This window comes from Cervus canadensis, chromosome 9, assembly GCF_019320065.1.
Source record: "Cervus canadensis isolate Bull #8, Minnesota chromosome 9, ASM1932006v1, whole genome shotgun sequence".
NCBI lineage: Eukaryota > Metazoa > Chordata > Mammalia > Artiodactyla > Cervidae > Cervus > Cervus canadensis.
In genome coordinates this window covers 38390095-38405729 of record NC_057394.1, presented here as the reverse complement: position 1 = coordinate 38405729, position 15635 = coordinate 38390095, and the positions used below count along the sequence as shown (strand labels likewise).

General features: G+C 39.6%; 1 protein-coding gene across 8 annotated transcripts in view; it reads right to left on the bottom strand.

Moving 5' to 3' along the window:
• Positions 1 to 15635, bottom strand: part of KLF12 (Kruppel like factor 12) — a 521123-nt gene that overhangs the window by 70548 nt on the left and 434940 nt on the right. For all 8 annotated transcript variants that reach the window (XM_043477481.1, XM_043477486.1, XM_043477488.1 and 5 more), the window contains one exon: positions 4638 to 4700. In XM_043477481.1, coding sequence (XP_043333416.1) covers positions 4638 to 4700 — 63 coding nt within the window. The remainder of the gene's footprint in view (positions 1 to 4637; positions 4701 to 15635) is intronic.

Below are 15635 nucleotides of genomic sequence, written 5' to 3'. Positions count from 1 at the left end.
GCTTCCCTGGTGGCTCCAAGGTAAAGAATCTGTCTGCCAATGCAGGAGATGTGGGTTCGATCCCTGGGTCAAGAAGATCCCCTGGACAAAGAAATGGCAACCCACTCCAGTATTCTTGCCTGGGAAATCCAATGGACAGAGGAGCCTGGAGGGCTACAGTCCATGGGGTCCCAAAGAGTCGGACATGTGTAAGTGCTTAAAACAACAACAGTTCCTTTTCAGCCCCACAACTGATAACTACTGGATTCAGAAGTGTCCTGTCCCCACCACCCCCTTTTAAAGAGCTAGTTCTGTCTCAGCTTTCTTAAAGGTTTCCACTAGCAGCAACTTGAGTGCCTCCTCTATTCAGGCAAAAAGTTTAAACAAGAAGCAATGTTCTTATTTTTATGACCAAAATCCATATTAGTTACACCATTCAAAAAGATTCAATGAAATAATGTCTAACATTTTCAACTATATGCATATAAACATTTAAGATCATTGTAGCATAGCACATCCAACCATAAAACATCAAAGTGTGAAAAGGCTCTTCCTGCCCTTCCCTAAATTGGTGACACAGAACTTTTTCACTTCCAAATGTGAAATGTGATCCACACCCAGAAATGTGTCATAATTGGCATGGATATGCTATTAAAACTAGAGCTTCTTTTGCAGACAGCTACATAACATCTCAGGCATGTTGGTAAGAAAGGAATCATAATTGAGACTGGTGGTGACAGCATCTGGATGGTTAAGAGAAAATTAATCCTATTTTACTAATGACAATTCCTATTAACAATGCCTAATTTCTCCATCATAATATAAATAGTCCACAGTCTCTACTATGTGACACATACCTCTAAACAAAACAGCCCCACGCAAATGTTTTGGGTACACAGCATAACCATGACTACGCCATCATCAAACAACCATATACACCCAAGTCTTTGAAAACTTTTGGACTGGGGCTGGATGGAAGGAAAAGTATATAAACAGAAGAAAAAATGAAAAGCTAAAAATGAGGATTTTGGAATCCTCCCGCTGAGAATGGCAAGCTTGGAGCCTTAAATCAACTTCAATGTTCATTTCAGAGACACTCCCCACCAAGCCCCGCCCTGTCCTGGTCCAACCTACACATCCACACCAAACACGTTTATACATTTCAGACTCTAGAATAGCTCTGGGGATGAAAGGGCTGAAAGAAGACTTGGAAACAGCCACTCTTTGTGGGTCTGGTATCAGAACACAATAGTTTCAAGCAAAAAGACCTGTGAAGAAGAAAAGTCTACCTGTAGATTCAACCTTTTAAGAAGACTGACCCCATTTCCCCCCATTTGCCCCACAAGGAGCAAAATATTTTTTTCCCTGTCATTATCATATGCAAGAAAAATAGAAAATGCTCTTAGAAAGGGTCACATAGTTGTCAGACAAAGGAAGGCATGAAACAAGAGCTGTGACCCGACACAGCGAATGAAATTCACATGCTGAACCTCAAACACTTCATCAGTCCTCAAATCAACAAATATTACTACAGTGGAATGGCAGAGAGGGGAGAGTCATTCTGATGGGCAGAGTTTATAGTCTGGTCTGGATTGCTACCGCTGATTAATTGAATATTAAATGAGTTGTCCGATGATCTCATGTTTTTTATTAGGGTGCTAATATATCTTGCAAGAAGTTCTTACTGCCTTTCCTTAATCCCTGAAAGTTAGCATATACTTATAACAGACATCTGTCACTGGACCCCTTACATCCCGGTGCTTTCAACTCCTTCCTGATTATGTACATTTTTTAACCATATTTTCTTTCCATCCAGCAGGTTTGTTTGTCTTGAACAGACATTTTTTTCCACACATTTCTTCAGCTCCAGAGGAATTCCTGCCACAGGAATGAGGCCAGGGGATGGACACTGCCTCTCATATTAACATTATGCGAAGAAAAACACTACTTATAATGTTAAGCCATCTTTACTCAATAATAAGCACTGGTTTGAGACCTCAACCACAGCCACTGACATTTAAAATCTACCAGTTGTTATGCATTTCAGGTTATGCATTACAGGTTCAAATTTTTTCATCTTTTACTGAGATTTAATTGTTTATATGATGAACAATATTTTTTAACTAACTGGAGCACTTGCTGGCTTCACCCAACACCACTTACATATAGTGCTGGTGGTGCACTATAACTCAAGCCAGAACCAAGTTAGTGTTGAATTTGGTATCTAATTCTTTAAATTATCCCAAAACTTCTATTTTGGAAAGAGCAACTATCGCTTTCATATCCATGGCTAGCATGAGTATTTAAAACATCTAGATCTTCAGAGAGAATATTTCACAAAGAAAGGGCAACAGTTCATCACTTAAGTAGATGTAGATGTTGGATGATTCACTGGGCTTCTTCCTAGCTTTCCTATATGATTTATTTCCATATAACAGTTTCATAATATTTACGTAAGAAAAATTCAAGGTAGTATACGCAACAGGATTTTTAACTAAACTCGCAACCAAATAAGTTAGAAATGTCTCCAGGTCCTTGTATCTGTGTTTCAGTCAATAAATAAAGCACTTTGTCAGGACTCTTCTTTTTTCTATTAATTTTGAGCCTTTACTTGAAAACCTTCTTGGGAATCAGTTTTCTGACAATCCTTTTCCGCCTTTATATTTTTTCCCCTTCCATACTGTCCATTCTCAAACTAGTCTTAAATAAAGTTGATAATTATTCTCCTCTGGATGTTGTACTACGAACGTATCTCTTAGAGCATTATCCACATTTTATTATTTGTATTACATAATATTGTATGTTTTATATATATGTGACATCACACTCACACACACAGATCCTTCAAGACAGTAAGCCCCATAAAGACAGAAATCATGTTTTATTTATCTTTCTAATCTAGTGCTTGGGAGTGTAAATAAATGTTGCTGAATAAATACAAGCTGAATTTTCTCAGTAACGATCCTTTTTGTTTTTCATGGATTACTTCTCTGGAGATAAAACTGGTTTAAACTTACTAACCGAATAATGTGCTATAAATTATGTAGGAACAAGTTATTGTTACTCTAATACTCCAGGAAGGAAAAGCGAAGAAACGAAAATGTGTTGTGGACTCAGTGATCCACATTTAGCACTGAAATATAAGCTGCAGAAACTGGGCTTCACCCCTGACAACATGGCACTCTACCCATTAGCTTATGTCACTCACTTGAGGATCTCATATTCTCCATCTGTGGTGAAGTTTCTTTAGCGTGATGTGCTTTGGACTCAAAAGTAATAGCAATTCCGTGCAGTCAAAAAAGGACCTGGTTTGTCCTTTTCCTTTTATGTAATGGCCATCAGCGTTATTATCCTCTCAGCTTCCCAGGTTTGACAAGGAACAATAGGCTTTAGTGATTGTGAAAAATAGTGATTGTGAGGGATGCCCCAGCCTTTAGACAGTGTGTAAGCAAATGGCTGCTTCCTCTGGATTCCATTCCCCCCTCTGTGAAAAACCAAAGCATAATATTTAACAACAAGATCCAGTTATTGTGAGGGTTAATTAGATTTAATGGGGGAAGGGAGGCGAGCTGATTAGGCACTATTCAAATTCAAAGAATCATTATTTTGTATCTAAAAATAATCCTCATTTAGGAGTAAAATTAATTTGGAAGCTCAATCTTTGGTAATCATCTTCCCATACTTAAAAAAAAAGCCATGGTTTTTAAGCAAAATCCCATTCTAACCGCAATTCAATCAAGTAAAAAATGGAGACGTGTGAATTTCCATTCACCTTTGTAGTAAGACAGTACACGATTCAATTCTTTTTCTTTTCTTTTCCCTCCCTCCTTTCCTTCCTTCACTTCTTCCTTTCTTTTTTTGAAGATAGACTATGTGTGGAAAGGTTAATTTTAGAGAATGAAGTAATGTAAACAAATATGGATTTTACTAATAAAACTACATTGAGTTTTGTTTGTCGTATATGAAATATTTGTGAAACAGTTCAAATCTCCTCTTTAAAGAATCAGTAGTCAGGACTTCTTTGGCAGTCCAGTGGTTAAGACTCTGTGCTTCCACCAGAGGGGACAAGGGCTCACATGGCCAAAAAACAAAAAAAAAGTCAGTAATCAATATTCTGTGGTTAAAATAACTTTTCAGGTTATTTCTGGTAAGTTTCATCTCTATTTTTGTTCAAGTGAAAGATCTTCATATTCCCCAAATTAAAAAATCAGATGCCTGGATATTTAAGGCTAAGGCCAGAAAAAGGGCATCTAAATAGTAATCATCAAAATTAATGTAATAGATTAATTTATTATGAAAATTTTCATGAGGAATAGAAGTTGGTACCTGAGAAAATTCTGAGTTGTCTAAATCTTACTAAAAACATAGTGTCTTCAAAAAATGGGACACATTCTTTAAAAATGTAACAGTTGATAATCCTGGGAAATATGCCATATCTATTTGGAAAAAAATGTTGCACTCAGTTTTTGGTGAATGAAGACTTTTGGCTGGAAAGGAACTCTATTCATGTTTGTTTAGAATTTTCCAAACGAAAGGGAAATAATGTAGTTCAGGCAGTAGAAATGTATTCTCTACAGAGAACCAGGAATAACTGACACAGTCCTATTAAAAATTCCCAGAGAACTTACAAATTCTCATCACTTTGACTGTATACTCACCAAGCAAACTTCTGGTTATTCATTCGATTTCCCCGGACCCTTGATACTGGGGACGGATGTACCCTGTAGTAGGTAGATGAGAATAATCCAGTCATTAAAAAAGCATTTTCCTGATTACAAGTGAACAAAAAGTGATCAGGCTTATAAATGATCTCTTTCAGATTAGCTTAATGTAAAATGGCTTAAGCACCTCTTCATAAATGAATGCAGTTCAATCCCTATGGCTGTAGACCTGCAGTCTCTCTCTCCTTTTGCACCACTTTTAACATAACAAGCATTTGTCACAATGTGCCCTGTGAAGATCCCCCAAAGCAGGACCAGTTTTAATAAGCTGATTCATTCAGTCAGTCCAACAAAAAGTTACTGTTGCCAACCTAATCCCTGACAGGTTTAGGAGTGCATAAAAATAACATAAGGTCTAATGCTGACCCTCAACAAACCCTTTCTGCTACCTGTTCCCACAAGGACAAAAAGAGATAGTCTAAGTACACACTCCCTCAGTCAACTTCTAGATTTAAAGCCCTAAAGTAACATAGCAAAGGAGATCAGCATACACCCTCCCCAAATATGTTACTTTGGCATAATGATTATTTTGATTTGAAGGCAGCCACAATCACAAACACAGGAAGAGCTCTCTACCTTTTCTCTATATGCCTAAAGGCAGGGCATATATTCCCCTTTTGTAAAGGAAATTTTAATTTGTAAAGGCCTTCCATCCAACAATCCCCATATCAGGAAAAGGAATACAACATACAACTCATCACCAGAAATGGTACTGAGATGAGCTAGCATAAACAACCCTTATTTGCCATTACTTCCCCCTGATACACTTCCTTGCTACCTCCCTAAAATGTAGCCCCTTAGATGCCCAGACTCCCTTGTCTTTTGACAAAGCAAGCCTCCACAATTTTTTGCCTTTGTTAAAGTGGTATATAAGGCCCAAATTCTAACCACCCCTTTGAATTACTCATCACTGAGTACTCCTGCAAGCATGAGTGCATGTTTTATGTGTAAATAAACTGTTGTTTCCTCTAGCTAATGTACCTATTGTCAGTTTAATCTGCACACCTTCAGACACTAAACTTTAGAGGGCAGAGGCAAAAATTAACCCCCATCCCTTATACTACAATGCTGTGCCAAGTCACTTCAAGTCAGGTCTGACTCTTCGCAACCCAATGGACTGTAGCCTGCCAGACTGCACTTTGCACTCAGAACATTTATTTCTTCCAACATCCCTCCTCTGTCCATGGAATTCTCCAGGCAAAAATACTGGAGTGGGGTGCTGGCCCCTTATAGTAGCTTCATCCAAATGTCCCCGCACAGAATCTGTGGGAGGAAGGATGGGTGAGTAGCTATGTTTAGGTGAAAGGTCTTCTATATGTGGTGCTCCCTAGCCAGGCTTTGAAGGAGACCATGTCAATTCAAACCTTTAGCTAAATAATGGGGGAAAGACAGTAAAGACCATATTGTTGTACAAGCTCCTTGGGTTGGAGTCATCCAGTGGAAATGCTTGAAATTTCTAGGGACTGCTGATGTCTTCCAAGCAGGAGTTAGCTACTGAACCTCCACCTCTTTGTAGGTCACTTACTGGCAGCACAATCTGCTCCACTTCCTGTCCCCGTGGCCAACATCCTGCTTTCTTCTCTCTTTACCAGGTTATTTGTGAGATCTAGGCAGTGCTCAGGCTTGTGCTATCTTTACCCTTTAGATCGCAGTCATTACTCTTATTCGCAAGACAAGAAAGTAAACCGGAATTTTAAATAGGTCTTAAAAGTCCAGTTAGAACCAAGAGCCCCAAGGTTCGTTCGAATTCCCATTCTCCACAGCTGTTCGGAGAGTGAGAATCATTTCAAAGCAGACAAAACAGTTCTAGCCCCTCTGAAGGGCCAAATCCAGTCTTTCTGTAAATCCAGAGCCAGACTGCACTTTGCACTCAGTAAGCTTATTTCTTCCAACATCCCTTATTAACATTCTTTTCCTCACAGCCCTTCTCAATGGCTGCTGCAGCTGAGCTGCTCAGCGCAGATTTCCTGCTCCATGTGGGGGAGGGGATGTTAATTATGCAGAAAGATGGAGAGCGGCCAGACAGCCCCTCTGGTGAACTGTCTCATTCAAGTACGGCCCACTTCCTGCTGTTTTGCAGCTACAAGGATCACCTGTTGGTCTTGGCATTCGGCCAACCTGGGGCCTAGCGGAAATGACAGACTCAGCTAGAAATGAAAGCCAGCTCATATTCCAGTACCCCAAATTGGGGACAGAGTGAACAAACATGCAATAAAAATGCACAAGAGTTACACACAAGGTAACAAGGCTCTCTTTTCCCCTGCTCTGCTTTTTTCTTTCAGTCTGTCTGCTTGAAATACAATCATGAAAATGGAAGAACTGTGAGCCAAAAAATGTCTGTCCAGTTGAAGTCCCCTGACCTAGGGGAAAATGAAGGAAATCCTCTTGAGCCTTGCCTACATTCCCCCTGGGGTGTCAGAATCCTACTGCCTGAAGACAGTTTTAACAAGTAATAGCCCAAATACACACACATTCTTTAATTCACTCTGCACCCTTTAATGTCTACTGCATACTGATTCCTCCTTAACTTTACTTCTAGTCATCATGATAATTCTACCAGGTGAAGTTTGGTAATATAGAAATATTCACTCACTAATGCTTCTCATTGCATGTATCACTGGGGGAAAAATGGGTCTGTTTAACCTATAGCTGGGCTTCCCAGATGAGGCAGTGGTAAAGAATCTGCCTGCCAATACAGGAGACACAGGAGACTCGGGTTTGATCCCTGGGTTGGGAAGATCCCCTGTAGTAGGAAATGGCAACTCGTTCCAGTATTCCTGCCTGGAGAATCCCATGGACAGAGGAGCCTGGTGAGTTACAGTCTATGGGGTTGCAAAGAGTCAGACATGACTGAGCACATACACACATGCAACTTATAGTACAATATTCTCTAGGTAATTGTATCTTTTAGCAAAACTCTATTGACCCACAGATCAAACACTGTAAGTAGATAATTTTTATAATGGTTTAAGCTCTTCAAATAATTCCTGATTTTGTGTGATCAAATAATTATAAAGCCTTTTACATTAAAATGGTAAAATAAGAAAGGTTTTTTTCCTTTCCCAAAGTGAGTTAATTGATAACTCAGAGCTTCCTTTATCTGAGGAAAGTAGACCATAAATTTGCATTTCAGCTACTTGCCAAATTTCATTTCTTCAAAGAAATATGCTGTATTTCTGTGTGCGCTGTCTTTTAAGTGGTGACACTTCTTACCATCGCCTACCTTCTTTCCACATATAGCAGCTAGGCAGGTAGCAAAGTCAAAATCCCAGTAGGAGAAACCACCGTCTAATTTGCATGTCATGCATTATTCATGACCTCCTGATTCCTGCACCTGCATCTAGGCAGGAAGCTTGCAGGGCATGTTCATTACTCTTAGCCTCACAGAGGCTCCATTACTAAGCCACTTTGTTCTCTAAGTGCGGGTTTCGGGCCTTAGTACTAACCACTGGATAGGGAAAGAAAAAAAAAATCGCCAGGCTGCAAGGAAGGGCAAGGTTCATGTTGTATAACATGCATTCAATCCTACAACGTGCTCTTCTAAGACTGACGGTTCATGTCAGATGGAAATGCTCCTATTTGGTGATTTACATTACACAAAAAAAGAAGCTATAACATTAAGGCCATGTACACCAACTGTTCTATTTATATACACTTACTCATCTGAGGCAGACAGCATGTTTATAATTTTACCCAACACAAGGCTTAATTTAGCTTTCTTGCTAAGCATGTGAGAACTTTTTAGATACCTTCTTACACAAATCAGTCTTCCTTCTTTGGGTATAAGCACTGAAAGACCTGACCCTCAAATCTTGCACAGTAATGACTAACATTTATAGTTAATCAAGACAATGTGATCGCTCCTGTTTTTCAATATTTTACTGAACCTACCTGAATGGCTGGTGGCTGGCAGGGGGGTGTGAAACCCTGATTCCCGAGGCAGAAAAGCTGTGACAACTTAAATCCAATCTTAAGGCCCCCGGTGGAATTGAAATGAAGTGGTAGAGAGAACAAACTATGTAAGTGTCTGGGATTGAATTCCAACTCCACCATTTACCAAAGGTGTTATCTTAGGGCAAGGTACTTAACCTGTCTGCCTTTCTGTCTTCTCATCTGCACCAGTGGAGGCAATGATAGTAGCCACCTTCTAGCTCTGTGAGATTTTAGTTAATAATGTTAAAGTGTTCAGAACAGTGCTAACTACCCAGGAAGCAGTCCATACATGCTAGCTATTATCACTAGTAGTGCTGAGACTGAATTGGAAAGGATATGAAGATGGAACTGGAATATCCAGTTAATTCCACAGGATTGAGATAAATGTGCTCTACAAGCCCACAGTCTTGATTACTACATTTGTATCACTTCCCTCAAGGCGAGGAAATAAAGAGAAATAAACACCTATAGAGTAACGTGAACCAAATACTGTGGTTTCTAAGGTATGGCTTCCTCTTCGGCATCTCATTTTGTCCGTTCTTTATGGACTGTAGCCCACTAGGCTCCTCTGTCCATGGGATTCTCCAGGCAAGAATACTGAAGTGGGTTGCCATGCCCTCCTCCAGGGTATCTTCCTGACTGAGGGATCAAATCCATATCTCTCACATCTCCTGCATTGGCAGGCAGGTTCTTTACCACTAAATGGGAAGTCCTATTAGAAGACAAATCTTCTGTAGTTTTAAGTCAGTAATCATTAGCATGCAAAGTCACTCTTACTTACTGAGCCCTTACTGGGTGCAGACTGTGCTAAGTATTTACTTTAGTCACATTATCTTACTTTCTCCTCATCATTAATATCCACATTTCACCATTGAGAAAATACAAGGTTTAGAAGAGTTAGTAATTTGCTAGAGCTGCAGGGGAAAAAAGCAAAATCAGAACTTGGACAAACGTGTGAACGACCTATCTTCCTCCAGATTATCATTCAATTCTTGTGAGCTCACATATATTCCCTCCCCGCTACCCCCGAGGCTGTAATAAAGTGAATTAGCACCAGGGGTCTTAATGAACCTCAGCATTTATTTAAGCCCAACTGAACATTCTACAGTATAAGCAGGTGGTCTTCCTGGCCTAAAACTGGCACTGAGCTAAATATTAAGCTTTTAGGGACTCATCAGAAATAGCATCACAGTCATACACTTTGTTCTCCTTTTAACTCTTTGTGGAAATTTCTTGCTATTAGTGTTTACATTTAAATATATAATGTACAACACATGAGTTCAGCTGCTCCTGCTCACAGCACCAACTGTCCTGCTGTTCACACTGTCTGCACTGTTCCCTGCACCCAGGGTAGGCAAGGAGCTAAGAGGCTGGAAGCAGGCACAAGCAGCCATAACGAAATGAAGACACATTTATTCTCTCCTGGCTGACGAAGTAGCCATAATGGAGCCATAACATAACTTCATATAACATAACCATGACGTTGCTTCAATGGAGCCCCTATGCAGCAGCAGCCAGGGCTTTCACGGTGACGCTCATACTAGCATACTGCACAAAATAGCCCGTGACCAAGCGAATACCTCGTTATGTGCATGCACAGTGCTATAAGTGATCTCAGCAGTTACACAACCCTGCAAAGTCACTGTTTACAGAACATGGGGTGGGAGGGCTTGACTGGCGCCATCTTAACTTCCCCACAATGTGTAAGCTGGAGATGGTAAAATGAATCCACTTCCTCACTTCCCATTTTCCTGAGAATCCAATCCCATTCAGTTTGTGACCACAGGTGTCTGATGATGAAACCATCTTCGTTATGGTCATCAATGGCCTCCATGTTTTCATATCTAATGGGTCAGTCTCAACTGTTGTCTTCTCAAACTCTCCATAGTGACTCACCTAACTGATTACTCCATCCTTGACCCTGCTCAGCATCAGTGACATTTTTCCAGTCTTCTTCCTTCTCTTTTTTTTTTTTTCCTTTGCCTGAGCCTCTTCCACCCATTCTTCTGAACTCTAAATGTTAGCATGGTCTAGGGATGATTTTCCCATGATTTTTCTCTACCCTGTTTCAACTCACTCCCTGGATGAAGGAGTCTCCAAAATAGCCCCCTCATACCCTTGATCATCTCATCCATCTCTAGGCCCCAGTTACCATCCATATAACAATATTTCCAGGATTTCGATCTCTAGTCCTGTCCCTAAAGCAGTGCCAGACAGGTTTTTGAATCCCAACCAACTTTACCCTTTAAAAAAAAATATTCCTCTCCATATCTTCCCAGGCTCGAAAATGGCCACTTCATTCACCCGGCTGCAACCCTGAAATAGTACTTCGGTCATTCATGCTCTCATGTCCCATATGTTAGACAGGCTAATCAATACTGAGAGAAATCTGAATAAATTATTATTTCAGAGACCCATAAAATAGTTATTGTGGGAACTGCTTATCTAGTAAGATTAGAGATTTTCATGATAAGATCCGGAGAAATGATTATATACACATATTTTCTCTTCTTAAATTCACTTTTATCTTTTTAAACTTTTAAGTTTTATAGTGGGTTATAGATGATTAACCATGTTGTCATAGTTTCAGGTGCAGAGTACTTTTCTCCTGTTATATAATCAATAACCTGTACTTTCTTCCATAAATTGATGCAATTATTTGAAAAAACACACACCTTAACAACTCAGTTTGCTATATCTGTGGAAGAAAAGACTCTACAATTCTTTGTAAGTACAGAATTTTCCTATGTAGAATCACAGGAAAGATCATTTTAAAATAATTCTTGATATTCCTGTCTACTTACACAAAGTTATAAAGAATACAAGTTCTCATGATTGTTCAGGTTACTCTGGATACTTTCATCATGTTATATAAACACACACACACACTACTCTTGACCAAATAAAAGCATGAGCATGACTCCATTATTTAAATCAAGTAGGCCCTTTCTGCTCTTAGTTTTCATTGAGTCAGTGATAAGATGACCATTAGGAATGTCATATATTGTCTAAAAGTTATTTTTCCCCTCATTATACGTAACTGGAAGGACTGATGCTAAAGCTGAAACTCCAATACTTTGGCCACCTGATGCAAAGAGCTGACTCTTTTGAAAAGACCCTGATGCTGGGAAAGATTGAGGGTGGGAAGATAAAGGGCAACAGAGGATTGAGGTAGTTGGAAGGCATCACTGACTCAATGGACATGAGTTTGAGCAAACTCTGGGAGATAGTAAAGGGCAGGGAAACTTGGTGTGCTAAAGTCCATGGGATTGGAAAGGGACACAATTTAGCGACTGAACATCAACAGCCTTTCAGAGTCCTGGACAGGCACATATACTGTTCTGTGGCAAACAGCTCCAGCCTTTTCTATGAATCACCTGTGCCAAAAGGGTCAGAGATGGTGTGAGACACACATGGGTTCCTGTTTGTATACTTAATATATATGATAGGGGCTTCCTAAGTGGTGCTAGTGGTAAAGAACCCACCTGTCAATGCAGGAGACATAAAAGATGTGGTTTCAATCACTGAGTCAGGAAGATCCCCTGGAGGAGGAAATGGCAACCCACCTCAGTATTCTTGCATGGAGAATCACCAAGGACAGAGGAGGATGGAAGGTTACAATCCATAGGGTTGCAAAGAGTCAGATATGACTGAAGTGACTTAGCAGGCATGCATATACATGACAAAAGGCAAAGTAGAAGAGACAGTGAAAGAAAATAAATGTGCTCTGGGTCTTGTCTCCTTTGGCCCCACATGAGATGGGCTTTCTATGAGCCTGTGCCCAGCACAGTGTGGGCCTAGGACCCATCCAGGGCCAGGAAACAAAAGCAGATGTTTCTGTCACTTCCTCATCTCTGGAGAAATTTGTGGAAAATCACTGGACCTTGTGGAGAGACTGCTGAATTTCAAATAAAGTCTACAGTTCAGTTAATATTGCTGAACCAATAATAATTTTTTTGGTTGGGACCGCTGCACTATGGTTTACGTAACAAAGAGAAGTTGAAAGGATTCTCTACAGAATTTTTGCAACTTTTAAATATTAAATTTTTAAAAAATTAAAATTATTTAAAAATAAGCCATTTCTAAAATGCTATTCCTTTACTGGGATAAGAATATAAGCAATACAAGTCTTCTAAGAAATCCTTTTTCCCTGTTTCATTTCATGCTTTTCAACAGTTTGTTATTATCGATAGCAGTCATTTTATTTTATGAATTTATATATAGTATATCTCTGTGTGTACACTCTCACACGGTTTTTTTGGGCAGTAATTAAACTCATCAATCAACAATTCTACTGCTTTCACCATCATAGTTTTCATGCACTGGGTAGGGAATTACTAGTAACAGGTAGGTTGAAAAGTGGTAGAAAGAAAGGAGTAGAAGAATACAAAATGAAGTCATTTTTAAAAGGTTAATAAAAATAAAGCTGTGATGAGATTGGGGGAGGAAATTTAGATCATGACTACAGATCAACAACCTATATTGTAGACCTGACACTTATCCAGGTAATAGAGATTCCACATTGCTGCTCCGACCTTAGCTATCCTGTAATTGGTTCAATTTTTCACTTCATTTTCCATGTTTATAAGTCTGACATATTATTCTTCAGCATTCAGTATATGGTGCATTAAGGTTCCCATCTTTTTAATATGTGAACTGAAATGCTTTGACTCAGTCATCAGTGTGGATGGCGCTAGAGGAATTTCATGAATTGACAGGCATTCTGATCGGTAGTTATTCTATTAGTCACACTGCCAATGCCTTTTATTTGGTGTGCTCTGTCAAGAAAGAGGAGTAAGTAGTTGAAGAATTACTTCAAACGGTTTTACTGCCTCTGGCTGCATTAATTCTTAGATGCCTCATTTAGGCTGAAAAAAAGAGGCAAAGTTAAAGTATGTAACGTGGGCATTTTGTCACCCCAAATTGGATCTATTACAACTCGGCACTCTCTCAAGAAGGTGTTATAGCTCACTGGGCTGCACTGTTTTTCCTTTGAGTAAGACAAAATTTTACATCGTTTGGTTCACAGGCGTAATGAAAATGGCATCAAGGAGACCCTAAAGATGATAAGCCATCACTAAGAGAAAATGTAGCTTTACATTTCACTTACAATAAAATTTCAAATGCTAGAAAAACTTCAACTTGGTAATTAAATGTAACTGTTATCTCTCTTTTAATAATGCATTTAAAAGAAATGGATTTATGGATTTGTATGTGTGTGTATAAAGCCCGATTTGCTTTTCTTTAATTAGATATTAAATAAATCAAAAGGAATGGTACCCAAGAGGTGGACTCAACATTGAATCCAGAGCAGGCTGATCGGCAGACAGCTGTAAGAGTCTGTCCTTTCACTGCCAAAACTGACCGCCAACAAACTTGGAGGACTTTGAGGGAAAGGAACCAGGAAATGACTTACTGGCTTATCCCAGAGACACTTTATTTTAGAATGTGGCATTGGAGCCCAAGAGGTGCCAAACCCATCCATCAGTATCCACAGCATGAAAGGTACTTGTGGAGACTGTCAAGAAATATATGAAATATCACACACTCACTTACCAACAAAATTGGACAGAGAGCAATGCACGTACCATATAAGCCCTGCCAAAATGAACCAGGCCTTCTACAGCTGAACACCATCATTTACACTAATTGCATTCACATTCACCATTACCTCCTCTCCCACCATCAGCCACTGGTATTGATACTTTCCACTGCTTCATGGAGCACTGGCCCAAGAGACTACAGAGTTTTCCACAGACACACCTATGGGCTAGTATGACATTAACAAAATAGGCAAGCTCAAGTGCAGCTAGTTTTGTTATTTTGGTTATTTCTGAATTTGATACAGATTGCAACATTGTTGTTCCGGTTGTTTGTGAAGCGCCAGACCATGACTGTGATTGAAAAAGATAGAGAGGAAAGAACTGATTAAAGTCTATTAGGCGCTATGCACTTGCCAACCAATTTATGTGATAATATAGTAATCCAAGATATGGCCTCTGACCTTGAAAACAGACTATAGTGCAACTAGGTAAGTATCCAAGAACCTTAGAAATGATAATATAAAATAAAGAATGTCAGTTCTCCAAATAGGAGAGTTGTCACAAGACAGTAGATGATGAAACAATGGAAATATTGATAACTTTAAGCGGGTAGAAGAGAGGAAACACTACTTCAAGAAAAGGATATGGGATGGTGCTGGGTTGCCCAGGCTATATCTCCTGAGCAGCAAAATGAAGGTGAGGATAAAATAGGAGCAAGGATTATTGTTACCACCTTTCAAATTCCATATATATGTGTTAGTATGCTGTATTGGTCTTTATCTTTCTGGCTTACTTCACTCTGTATAATGGGCTCTAGTTTCATCCATCTCATTGGATGCATGAGACAAGTGCTCAAGCCTGGTGCACTGGGAAGACCCAGAGGAATCGGGTGGAGAGGGAGGTGGGAGGGGGGATCGGGATGGAGAATACATGTGGATCCATGGCTGATTCATGTCAATGTATGACAGGAACCACTGCAATACTGTGAAGTAATTAGGCTCCAACTAATAAAAATAAATGAAAAAGAAAAAAAATAGGAGCAAGGAGAAAGAGGTGGGAAAGATGAGTAGAGCATGTAGTTACCTTGCTCAGAAGTAGTTCATGCAATGGGGTGCAGCTCAGAAGGTGGAGTGTCTTTGATGACTGGCGATAGGTGTTTTGGAATTCTCCTTAGAAAGTGCAAAGCTGATGGAAGATTTCATTCCACAGGAGAACGTTATCACATTAAGAATGATCTGCCAGTGGTGTGCAGATGACTAACACTCAGACAATCTTAATGATACTGCATTGGTATGGATACAAAGGGACAAAAAGTCAAATCCAAAGAGGTTCAGAGGGAATAGAGAGAAAGGAACTGATGAGATAAGAAGTATCTGCGTGATCTGTTGACAGTGAATAAAGGAAGGTAAAAGGAGACTCAAGAGAGACTAAAAGAACAGTAGAAAACATGGTTCTAATT